A 12,385-nucleotide genomic window follows, 5' to 3' on the forward strand; every position below is an offset into this window, starting at 1 on the left:
ATATACATACATACATTATAGGCGTTCACATACACAAATCTAACTAATCTTATCAAAGTTAATGGTCTCTTGTGGTCTCGGACTAGGATTTAGTGTGATCACATGATCCAGGAGGTTCAAGCTCTGTCCCCAAAACATGAAAATACTGTAGCTCAAGAAGACACTTTGTATTGCTGTAAATTGAACCAGCCAGCAGGCATTCCATTGGTAGTCTTAAAAAAAACTGGCAGATACATTACATATACTCCACCTAAAACATTTGTGGATAAATGACAATTTCAATCATTTCTGATGTGAATGTTTATTATTCAAACATATTCCCTTCCACAGCAGCCATGTCAGTGTGTTGCACCCGACATACAAACATTACGTTGGTAACCATAGAAACAAAATAAAAACACAGGACAATAAGATCAAGCTTGACCATTGTGTCGCACTTCCAAAACCTGTTCTACTTCTTCTACAAACCCTCCTCAGTACTTGACATGTCATTCCTACATATCATAGCAGCCAGACAAAAGTTTGTTTCTGTTCTCTAGTTCAAGGAGCAAAAAGAAGCAATTTAACACAAAGAATCGCAGCCCAGCAACAGATTTTGGTCCATAATCAGTTATGACATGTTTTTTCGAAGTTTAGTGTTTGTCAGTGCACATCAGGGCCTCGTTAATTGTCACGTCACAGTAAATAGCCAGGAACTAGAAATGCATCTTCCAGGGGAGAACTCCATCTGCTTGGTGCAGTGGAGCTTGTCAGTGTTTCCTCCACAGGATGTATGTCATAAGCAGGACGAGGCCTGCTGACAGACCGACGATGATGAACTGGTGGATGGACAGGACGTTCTCCAGCGTATGTATCCTCTCCTCCATGGCACTGGTGTGGAAGTAGTCGTAGATACCAGCTGTGATGCTCCACAGTGCCCACACGGCATCCACCACCAGCGGCATTGCGGAGGCTGGGCTACACTGCGATCACACCACCGCTGGAGGAGACAAATAGTCAGATTTGACCCCAATTACTGTACAAGTACCACTGAGTGTTATCGATATATGTTGTGTTGTAATATCGTGCATTCTAAACCTCAATTACTTTATTTAAATTTTTATTCAGTTTAGTGACAGCACCTCTTAGTATTGCAGAAAATAACAGACACTGCACTGTATTTATCTTGCCTGTAAACAAGCTAACGCGTTAGCTCCCAAACAAGCTAGCAGCACGGAATGTTACTCACATCATCCGCTAAGTTTAATCCTGGAATTCCCAACAGTAATACAGTCTTCCCACCATCCGATGGGTTGAGCAAGCAGCGTTCAAGTCATCGCATTAATGAGAGAAGATGCTAGCTACGGTGGGTCTAGCCTTTCTTCCGGGCTGCATCTCGGTGCTTAACTTCCGGGTGTCTCGTGACGTCATTCATCCAGCGAGGCGCAAGCTTGTTCGCTGACGTGCTTAAACACAAACGAAGCGTTTAGACCTGCTTTAAGATTACAAATCAAACACGATTTGAAAGTTACATTTCCTGTTTTCAATACGCCAACCACACGGTGGGCGGCTTGTTTTCTAAACCTCACAGGAAGAGATGAACGACATTGTAACAAACGTTTGTCTGAATAACAAACTTAGATGAATATAAACCGATATAACGTATGGTATAAGACCTCAAATGTGGGGTAAAAAAAGATTACTTGGGCCCTTTTAGCACTACCAGGCGCGGTGGCCAAGTGGTAAGGCGTCGGTCTCGTAAACCGAAGATCGCGGGTTCGAACCCCGTCCGTGCCTTTGGTGTTGTGGGTATGGCAATATTTTTGATACAATCTTATTGTGTGAATCTACTTAAATAATCTACCTCACAGAATGAAAATGAATTTCGGAAAAGACGGCAACATGTGTGTAATAACAATAACAATATAACAATGGCGCTACTGTTTGTAGGCGTTGTCTGCATTTTATTGTTTCAAAACTCGCCGCACTACATTCTCCACGCACTTACTCATTTACTGTACTCCGTAAAGCAGTCAGCTGCCTCTTTTAGAACGATACAATCTACATAAATGTCATGTTTGTCGATGTGCTGAAAGACAAACATGCTAACATCCTGCTAACATCCCGCTAACACCAGCTAGGAGGCTTTAGGTTGTGTACCGGGCTAGCATTAGGACCCAGAGGAACACAAGAGCCCCCAAACATGGCGGAGCAAAACAAGGAAGAGTCCGAGCGAAAGTTTGTCAGTGAACTATTAAGGTACGTTGTCTTATTTATCGAATTTAAATAAGTTAGCTACCGACACATTGATCGAAGAGGGTCCATTAAATAAATAGCTTGGACAGTCTGTGTTTTAAAATGTTCCCCATACAGGTGGGGCATATGGAATAAACAGCTATGAATATTAGTAACGTAGTTGTACACACAACCAAGCCAATAACGTTAATAATAACATAATAAGAACAAGCTAACTGGATTATTCTCTGTCGCCCTCTAACGTGTGTTTAAATGAAATACAACGTACTTGTACACACAACCAACTAACTGAATAGTATAACGTTATACAAGTACTAATACACTAAGAACAATACAAAGTGGGTTCTTCTCTGTCGCTCTCTAACGTGTGTTTAAATTCATATTGAAATCCCAGCCCGTCTGAGCTGTTTTCAGCCAGGTCCAGGAGCCACAAGATCCCCGTCAGAGGCCAGAAAGACTTCTACCCCAACGACTCCCCCGAGCAGCAGCAGAGGCTCCAGCAGACCTTAAAGGAGCACTGGAGTCTGGTGTCGGAGGAGAGAGTGGAGAGGCTGTGAGCGGACGCACATCATCTCATGATGACGTCGCTCACCGACATACCCACGCCTGGTGTTTTTTTTTTTTGTCACGCTGCAGGGGAAACCTGGTTAAGGCCACGTGGATTCCAAGCGAGCAGATTGTGGAACTTCAGTCTCCGGCGGTGAGCGTTGGATCTTCTTCACCTTCTCTTCGGCTTCACTCCTTCACTCTTACTCTTTTGTGACACAGGGCAAGTTCTGGCACACCATGGGATTTTCCGCCGGCGGCAAGCAGTGTCTCCTCCCTGAAGAGGCGCTCTATCTGATGGAGTGTGTGAGTGGCATCTACTGAAGGTCCTGTCCGCTAGCTTCTGGTTTTCTTCAGGACTTGCTGTTCTTTGTAGTTTAAGAAACAATCTACTGATTTCATTTTTCAGCTTTTTCTTCTTTTTTTAAATCAGGGAAGTGTGCAGGTGTTCTACCAGGACCTCCCGCTGTCCATCCAGGACGGCTACGAGAGGTTCCTGTCCTCCAGCACCGTGAGCCTGCAGCAGTATCAGGTACAACAGGAAGTCCAGACATCTTCTGGAAGAAGCCGCTCTGCTTTAATGCCTCTTGTGTCATCATCCTCGTCAAGGTGTATGGGCATCTGAAGAGGCTGGGCTTCGTGGTGCACAGGTTCGATGCCAGGTAACGCTGACGGTGAGGCGGCGGGAGGACGTGGCTTCACAGCATATCACTTGGCCTTTTTTTGGCTTTTTGCAGCTCGGAGCCGTCTTCCTACGCCCGACAGCTGAACCTGCCGCAGTCACGTGACCGAGCAGGAAGGCCGCTGAAGAGGAAGCGCAGCGACAGCCCCTCCCAGTCCGCCTCATGCAGGTGTTGTAAAAACACATCATTCACAATCCTTATGTCTTGGTGTCCTAAAGATACACAAACTGCTAAAGAGAAGCAGATAAGCATGAATGCCCGATCATCCTTGACTCAAAAAGCAAAAATTCCCAACAAAAAGCAAAAATTCCCAACAAAAAGCAATTTTCTTTTGAATCGATGTCATCATAGATGCATATTTAGGATGTGTTTTATTCTAATAAATCATCAGTTATTGAACCATCATCAAGTTTAGGGTCATAAAAGCCAATATGGCCACTCGGTATGTTTGACAATCATTGCTTGTTTCTTCCCAGCCACGCAGAAACACAAGATGAGCCCCCTGTTAAGAGTTCGGAAGCAGAAGAAGGAAAAAAACTTCCCGAGTCACATCTACCAACCTCGGGGGGCCAGAGCGCTCTGCCAGATCAAAGCGGGGGTCGGCCCTGGTGGCTGACAGACCCCGTGGGCGGCAGTGGCGGCGGCGAGGCCGACGAACGCACCCATAGTCGTTCCTCACGCTGGGATCACTCCATCGAGTTCCCGGACCTGGGCTCCCTGCAGCTCTCCTCCAGACGCTTGGCCGCCCCTGACCCGTGTCTGCTGCCCGGAGCTCTTACCGTGGGCTGGTGCGACATCAGGCCCTGGATGAGCAGAATCAACCAGCGTGCCGTGAAGGAGAGCGCGAGGGACAATCCCGGACGTCGCTGGGACGTCAACAGAGACGAGAAGGTACGAAGCTGGTGGGGTCAGTCGGTACACGAAGAAGTGGACATTTCTTTTGTGCTCCTCAAGGTGCGACAGTGCAGGAACTGGGCGGAATACCAGCAGCTTCTTGCCAGACGGCGGAGGCCCGCCCGACCCGAACACTTGTGGGAGAAGGAAGTTGCTCCTTTACACGACCCGACGCAGCCCATCTCAACAGGTGAGGTCTGCAGACCTTTTCATGGAAACATTTTGTCGGCCAACCAAGAGAAAGTCAATATTCAATATTCAGAAATTCAATATTTACATTCTGAAAGGGGAACGTGGAAGTTGGCTGCAGGTAAACAGGAAGTGGTGCATGTCATGGTTACATGCAGAAAAATCAATACCAGTATAAGCCCATTCTCATTATCATTTTTAAGTCATAAGTGTAAACATCATCAACATCATTACGGGTAACGCGGGGTCATAAAGTGTGTGGCAGACCAACATGGACAATGTAGGACACCGCGGCGTTGACAGGAACTTCCTGTGTGGAAGGTCAGTCAACTCCAGAGCAGGCGTGAGAACCCACCTCAACGGCGCCGCAGTGTCGACTGGGGTCAATGTGAGCCCGGCGTTGTGCCTACCTGATCACCCTGGCTCTTAACACATTATAACGGGACCGTCTCCCAACGTAGCCTGTTCTTCCAACCCCGTATGGTAGATGGCTTCTTCTCGACTTCATATTTGGACTTCCGTTGCCTCGTGAAATCACTGCAGATTTATCTAATTTTGCTGTCTTCAAAAACGGGCCGCAAATGGCCCCTGGGCCGCACTTTGGACTCAGTGATCGAATCAAAACCTCAACTAACTGCACTTGATGTCAGTTAATAGCTTGCCCTTGATGTTTGTTTCTGCATCATTAGTGATGATGCTAATTGACGTCGCATCTCGCGATACAAAAGACTCCATATGATTGAGGTTGCGGCGTGAGCGTCTTGGTGTTTGTTGCAGGCGAACTGTTGGACAAAATCAGCCTGATCAAGTCCACGCATCTGCTGGAGGGAGCGTCCAGGTATTGCTGTCACGCTCCGCACCTATAATCCTCACAATGGTACCGCTTTTAGCTTCATCCCGGTGCCTTTGTTGTCCCAGCATAAAGGCCTCGGATCAGTGGAGGATCCGTTTCAGTGTTTACCAGCCTGACACGGTGGCTGACTTCAAGAAGAGCGACCCGGGGAAGCCCTACGTCCGCATGTGCGTGTGCAGGTGAGCAACGTGTTGACTTTGTCTCCCGTGACCTCATCGTCAGCGTTGAATAGATCATTACCCGATCTCCAAACCCGGCCGGAGGGCCTCTATTGTCCGCAAAGACCATCACCATCACCGCAAGGTGCGCTCACTGAAAAGTAAACATTGCAATGCAAGCGGTCGCAGTGCTGCCTTTGCTGGGATTTTATATCATAATGGTGAATGTATTACTTACATAATTCTATATCAATGCTAATAATCATTTTATTAAATATGTAATCATAATATTCCAAAAAACATGCTAGCTTCATTGGCTACTCCATATTGTCCATATGTATGAATTTATGTCCATCCATTGGCTGCTTATCCGAGGGTTAAGCGAGGGAGGGGGTATGCTGGAGCCTATCCCAGCTGGTTCTTCCTGGACTGGTGGCCAGCCAATCACAGAGCACATATAGATAAACAAGCATTCCCACTCACATTCATACCTATGGACAATTTGGAGCGGCTAATGAAGCTAGCATGTTTTTGGAATGGGGGGGGGGGCGGGATCCCTGCAGAAAAGCCATGCACGCACGAGGAGAAACTCCAAGCGGATTTTGGAACTTTGGTCTTTCCCATGTCCTTACTGGGTGGCCTACATGCGGCATCTTATATACATATACTTATGTACTTATATACTTATATATCCATGACCGTGTTGAGAGTGTCCATGACTTTGTAGTACTTTAATGTATATTATTGAAGTATTGAACTGTCAGAATCCCGCCCTCGGGCATCTCTGTGTGGAGTTTGCATGTTCTCCCCGTGCATGCGTGGGTTTTCTCCGGGTACTCCGGTTTCCTCCCACATTCCAAAAACATGCTAGGTTAATTGGCCACTCCAAATTGTCCATAGGTATGAATGTGAGTGTGAATGGTTGTTTGTCTATATGTGCCCTGTGATTGGCTGGCCACCAGTCTAGGGTGTACCCCGCCTTACGCCCGAAGACAGCTGGGATAGGCTCCAGCACCCCCCGCGACCCTCGTGAGGAAAAAGCGGTAGAAAATGAATGAATGAATGAATAAACTGTCAGAAATCCCACCAACATCCTGACGTGCGGACATTTTGTTTCAGCTTCAACGGGCCCACGCCGGACCTGCGGGCCATCAAGCAGCTGACCTTCCAGAGCGGCGACATCCCGGTGGTGTTTGCTGTGGTGGACTACGGGGACATCTCCTTCTACACCTGCAAGGACTTCCAGCTACCCAAAGACGTCCACAACTGACCCCTCCCAAATGTCGCTCAATGTTGCTTTATCTTTGCCATGGTTGACGTTCGCGGTCGGGGATGAAAATGTCTTTCCGTACAATAAATGTTGACCAGATGGATGGTGACAGCAATCATGCAGCTGTCCGCCCGTGTTTGTACATCAGGTGATGAGAAAGGATGAGTATTTATTCACCGAATGAGTCAATTACCGCCAATCAAGGACGTGACATTTCATTATCAGTCCTAATGCTTCCCACGTGACCGGCGTGCAGCTGCCGCCGTGTTTGCTCAGCCAGCCGCCGTGTTCGCCGCCTCATTGTTGGCTGCCGCTTACGTCAGCGCACGCTTTATAAAGCTCACGCTACGTTCAAGGGATGTAGCAGCCATGTCTGCTTGGAGCACGCTCGCTCTCCTGGTCTTGGCTGGTAAGTTGGCTTCACTGTCACCGCCGACGTTCCTCACCTGGTTTCAGTCCTCCTCTTCCTGCCGGCAGCGTCCTGCGGCGCCGCCTTGGACTGCTCCTACGAGACTCTGCTCAGCCACCTGAAGCTCAGCTCCTCCAGTGACCTCCTGTCCACCATGAGGCCCGTCAGAAACTGGACTGAAACCACCAGGGTGCGCTTGGACATGCTGCTCTACGGCATCATCGACGTGGTACGTGACTTCATTTATTTATTAGTGGTGGCCCCCCCACAAGAGGAATATGACGGGAATATTGCGCTCCAAATAGGAAATCAGACGTCTGGAGGATGAAACTTCCTGTGCATTTCAAAATAAAATTAGTTCTTTTTAAGTCGGAAGTGTAAACATCAACATCATTACGGGTAACGCGGGGTCATAAAATGTGTGGCAGTCCAACATGGACAATGTAGGACACCGCGGCGTTGACAGGAACTTCCTGTGTAGAAGGTCAGTCAACTCCAGAGCAGGCGTGAGAACCTACCTCAACGGCGCCGCAGTGTCGACTGGGGTCAATGTTAGCCCGTCGTTGGTCCTACCTGATCACCCTGGCTCTTAACACATTATAACGGGACCGTCTCCCAACGTAGCCTGTTCTTCCAACCCCGTATGGTAGATGGCTTCTTCTCGACTTCATATTTGGACTTCCGTTGCCTCGTGAAATCACTACAGATTTGTCTAATTTTGCTGTCTTCAAAAATGGGCCGCAAATGGCCCCTGGGCCGCAGTTTGGACTCTCTGATCGAATCAAAACCTCAACTAACTTCACTTGATGTCAGTAAATAGCTTGCCGTTGATGTTTGTTTCTGCAGGACGAGAAGTCCCAAACCCTCACGAGCCACGTGTGGATCCAAATGGTGAGCGCACGCTGTCCAGCAGTCCAGCAGTCCAGCATCAGGAGGTCTGCAACAGCTTTGGCTTTATTGGGGGGCCCTCTTGTCTTGTCTTTCCGCAGATCTGGAATAATGACTTTCTCACTTGGAATCCATCTCAGTTCTGTGGGATCGACAGGTTGGCTTTTCCCAAGTCCAAGCTCTGGGTCCCGGATATCATCATCCAGGAGGAGTAAGCATGGAAATCCACTAGAACATTTGACGTAGGAGAGCTTGTACGTATGTCGTGTTTGTGCAGGCAGCGTGCAATTATGTGGTCTTGTGCTATCAAATAACATAATGGGGCTCGTCATGTTTGCATGCACTGCCAATGCACACACACACACACACACACACACACACACACACACACACACACCAGCAGCATCAGCCTGCCATTAGTATGACTTATTAGGGTTATTAGGAGGGGAGTCATAATGATGGGATGATAACAATAATTCACACATGGCATCTTGACAAAGTGAAGCCTTCAGACGGCGGCGCTGGTGCTGTCCCTCTTTTTTGATGCGTACCATGTGACCTACGTACCCAACCCAAAAAATAGCATGTACCGTTACACCCCTAGTCTAGTTTAGTGAAGAAGTGCGCTTTGTAAATATGATGCCCATCATCCACAAACGTCTTTTTCTTTTCTAAAAACAGGTCAAAAGAGGCAGCTAATGAATGCACGTCACGGGACACACCCATACCAGCTATTAAAGCACCTCCAAAAAGCTCCAACAAGGTAGCATGTAGTACCAGGTACATTCATGGTAGTATGTAATATGTACTTCCTGGGTGCATTCATGTCACTTAGCAACACCTACACCTAGCATCCAAAACAAAACATGTAGCGCTACCGTTGGCTAGTGGCCTGACTGTGCTGAAGCCGGTGTGGCGAGGCGAGGCGGGGTGTCACTACGCCATTAATGTAGTTCTTGGGCGTAATAAGGTAATAATAATAATAATAACAATGTGCTTCATTTGCAGCTCACATGATAGAAATGGCGCCTTGTTGCCGCTTTTTGAAGATTATGTGCATCCTTAGCTGCCTCTTTTTATCTGTTTTTATATCTTTAGAACACACAGAAAAGAGGAACATGTGTGTTTAGTGTCACTAGTAGTGTTTAGTGCAGGGGTGGGCAAACTACGGCCCGGGGGCCACATGTGGCCCACTAAGCGTTTGAATCCGGCCCGCCAGTTGCTTTCTAACTTTTAACATACATGCTGGCAACATGACTTGCAAGTCGGATGTCTTCTTCAGTAAAAAAAAAATAACAATAAAAATAATAAAAAATAATTTTTAATGTAAAATTCAAGTTTGATGTGGTTTGATGTTTAAAGTGCTCTGGAAAAAAGGGATATATGGAACATATTTAAAACATATAGCTAATAATCTGACACGTTTACAGATAGAATTATACAAATAAGTACATAAATAAAATAAATAATAAATTTATAAAAATATAATAATTGATACATAATGTAATTAATAATAATAATATAATTATAATATATATAATAAATTATATATATATATAATATGTAGATTAAATATAATATATAATATAATAAATAAATAAAATTAGACAAATAATTCTAGGTGGACTGTTATACAAATACAAATATATACAAATAATATATACAAATAAGTAAATAAAATAAATAAATAAATAATAAAAATGTAAAAATATAATATCATATATTAAATATAATATATATAATAATACAATTAATATATATAATATAATTAATCAAAATATATAATAAATAAATAAAATTAGACAAATAATTCAAGGTGGACTGTTAGAATTATAAGCGTAAAATAATGTGTGTGTTATAAAAATATATATTCTGGCCCCCCGGACAGTTTTGTTAACTCAGTGCGGCCCACGAGTCCAAAAGTTTGCCCACCCCTGGTTTAGTGTTTTTCTTTAAAACTGTGCCGAGGCCATTAAAACGGCCATCCCCGGGCCGCAGTGTGGACACCCCGTTGAAGTGTTCTTGCGTCCTCAGCACCTCGGACACGGGCAGCATCACAGCCAGTTCGTTTGTGACGGTGTACTCCACCGGTATGATGCAAATGTACATTCGCCAGCGGCTGACCTCCACCTGCACCCTGGACCTTTACAACTTCCCCTTCGATACGCAGAACTGCGAATTCACCTTCCAATCCATGAACTTCAACGGTAAGCAGACGTCACACGATGAGAGAAGGACACTTCCTGACGCAGCTGTGCTCCGCTACTCCGTGCAGCTCAAAGTATCATGCTGGGGACCATCAGCTCCGACGACTTCCTCAGCGACACCTCCGAGCAGATCATGGTGACCCGTGGGGAGTGGAAGCTGGAATCCCTGGAGGCTGACAAAAATATGACGGGCCGGAACTCAAAAACGAGCCAACTGATCTACCAGGTGAGCACGAGGAGGAGGAGGAGGAGGTGGAGCGCGTCTGCGTGAGCGTCTCCAGCTCGGTGTAAATATCCCCCCCCGCAGGTGAAAATCTCCAGGAAGCCCATGCTCTACATCATCATCTTCATCGTGCCGCTCTTATGCCTGCTCTTCCTGGACTTGACGTCCTTCTTCATCGACGAGGCCCGCGGTGAGAAGCTCAGCTTCAAAATCACAGTGCTGCTGTCCATCTCGGTCCTGCTGCTCATTCTCAAGGACATGCTGCCCTCCACCGAGGACAGCCTGCCGCTGATTGGTGAGGAAAGTCGCGCCTGTCCGCCACCCTTGGCGTCACGTGACACGTTTGTGCGGCCACTTTACAGCCAGCTACTGCATCGGGGTCTTTGCCCTGGTGGGGTTCAGCGTGCTGGAGGCCATGCTGGTGAGCTTCCTCATCGACGTGGACAAGGCTAAGACGGCGCGGCGCCCCGACAACCCCCGCGTGGAGGTTGACGTTGCAGTGGAGAAGCAGAAAGGTGGGCTCAAACTTGGACTGGTCTCGCGATGCAATGCAGGGGGTCCAGGGTTTACCACGGTTCACTTCTTACTTCACTTTGGTACACTTCATGATGTCTCCTGGTGTGCCGAGGAAAAGGAAAGCCATCACCGTAGAAGGGAAGGGGAACATCAGCTCTGAGAGAGGAGAATGATGACTGAATGCTAAGGGGGGTCATGGATTCTGTGCGCTGTTGCACATAGATCTCCATCCATGTGGGCTGGACCACCGAGGACCACCTGCATTGTTTGCTGTTTGTCTCCATGAACAAACCCAAGCCCGGGATCCGGCACCAGACTCTCTGTCTCTTTTTTGCTCACAGATCCTGTGAAGGACGTCGATGGCGTGAAGCTCGCTGAAGCCCAGCGTCTTTCGGAGGGCGACCTGATGAAGCTGCAGGAAATCAGGGCATGCCAGCGGGAAGTCGGAAAAGGGGACGGCGGCAAGCCAAAGCCCAGCTGCTACGGAAGAGCGGCTACAATCATAGACGCCGTGTACTTCTGCTTCTACGTTTGCACTGTTGGGATTTTTATTGCGATGACGTATGCCAAGTGGGCGCCACAGGGTTTTTTTGATTGAGAGCGATCCTATAATTATAACAATGTCACGTCTCACTCCCTGTTGTCCTGCTCGTTGATCTAGGTGATTGTTTTTTTTTATATAAAGGTGATTTGTTCCATACATAATGTTTGGACTGGTACATGCTTGTCATTAGGCTCCGCCTGCAACAGGGAGGAAGAAATGTTTTAAATAAATAAACGTGTGTTGTGTATTTAATTGTTTAAACAGTAAATGTTTAGAGGTCTATATTTTGCCTCTGGACTTCAACAGAGCGCCACCCAACACGTCCATAAAGTCCGTAAGTCACGTGTCATGTGACATCCACGTGCTATTTGTCAGATAAGACATGAAATTGTTTTGTTCACTCGGGCAGCAAGGAGGGGCGGGTACAAACACGCCTGCACGACTCTTATAAGAAAATTATCTAGCCAATAGGTGGAAAATTATTTTCTTTTTTTTTACTCAATGTCCCCTCGGGACACTGGTAGGTTTTCAGTACATAGTGACACCACCTCCAAATTATAATAATTAAACTGTGAACCAGTGGCACTGTCATTGCCCATTTAAAGATGAAAGCCTGGACAAAACTTGAAAGGAAAGCTACTTTTGCTGAACACGAAAATCCGGCTTTCCACTCAACACAGCTCTCTAACTCACTAACCTCGCACAATAAGCCGGTAATATACCTTTACAAATATCAGCAACAGTCAGCAAATGTAAACAGTAAGATCAAG

At 46.6% G+C, this 12,385-nt stretch overlaps 2 protein-coding genes and 1 non-coding gene across 5 annotated transcripts; all 3 read left to right on the top strand.

Annotated features, from left to right (window-relative positions):
* The first annotated feature begins 1,474 nt into the window (after positions 1 to 1,474).
* On the top strand, positions 1,475 to 6,973 carry tsen54 (TSEN54 tRNA splicing endonuclease subunit). Of its 3 annotated transcripts, XM_058048503.1 has the most exons (13): positions 1,483 to 1,788; positions 2,117 to 2,238; positions 2,630 to 2,788; positions 2,872 to 2,935; positions 3,004 to 3,087; positions 3,215 to 3,313; positions 3,391 to 3,443; positions 3,519 to 3,632; positions 3,941 to 4,355; positions 4,419 to 4,548; positions 5,325 to 5,385; positions 5,466 to 5,579; positions 6,678 to 6,973. In XM_058048503.1, exons 2-13 carry the CDS (start codon positions 2,183 to 2,185, stop codon positions 6,826 to 6,828), a joined length of 1,500 nt encoding a protein of 499 aa, XP_057904486.1. In that variant the 5' UTR covers positions 1,483 to 1,788; positions 2,117 to 2,182; the 3' UTR covers positions 6,829 to 6,973. The 3 variants fall into 3 exon arrangements, with proteins under 3 accessions (XP_057904487.1, XP_057904486.1, XP_057904485.1); XM_058048504.1 differs by having other exon boundaries at positions 1,475 to 2,238; positions 5,466 to 5,567; XM_058048502.1 differs by having other exon boundaries at positions 1,483 to 2,238.
* On the top strand, positions 1,705 to 1,776 carry trnat-cgu (transfer RNA threonine (anticodon CGU)). Its single transcript has one exon. It is a non-coding gene; the product is annotated as a tRNA-Thr (tRNA).
* Positions 6,974 to 7,113: 140 nt separating the features above from the next.
* Positions 7,114 to 11,849, top strand: LOC131102877 (5-hydroxytryptamine receptor 3A-like). The gene is made up of 9 exons (XM_058048524.1): positions 7,114 to 7,237; positions 7,306 to 7,466; positions 8,084 to 8,128; positions 8,227 to 8,336; positions 10,160 to 10,332; positions 10,401 to 10,558; positions 10,640 to 10,850; positions 10,918 to 11,070; positions 11,413 to 11,849. Exons 1-9 carry the CDS (start codon positions 7,198 to 7,200, stop codon positions 11,667 to 11,669), a joined length of 1,308 nt encoding a protein of 435 aa, XP_057904507.1. The 5' UTR covers positions 7,114 to 7,197; the 3' UTR covers positions 11,670 to 11,849.
* Positions 11,850 to 12,385: the final 536 nt, after the last annotated feature.

This window comes from Doryrhamphus excisus, chromosome 15, assembly GCF_030265055.1.
Source record: "Doryrhamphus excisus isolate RoL2022-K1 chromosome 15, RoL_Dexc_1.0, whole genome shotgun sequence".
Lineage (NCBI taxonomy): Eukaryota > Metazoa > Chordata > Actinopteri > Syngnathiformes > Syngnathidae > Doryrhamphus > Doryrhamphus excisus.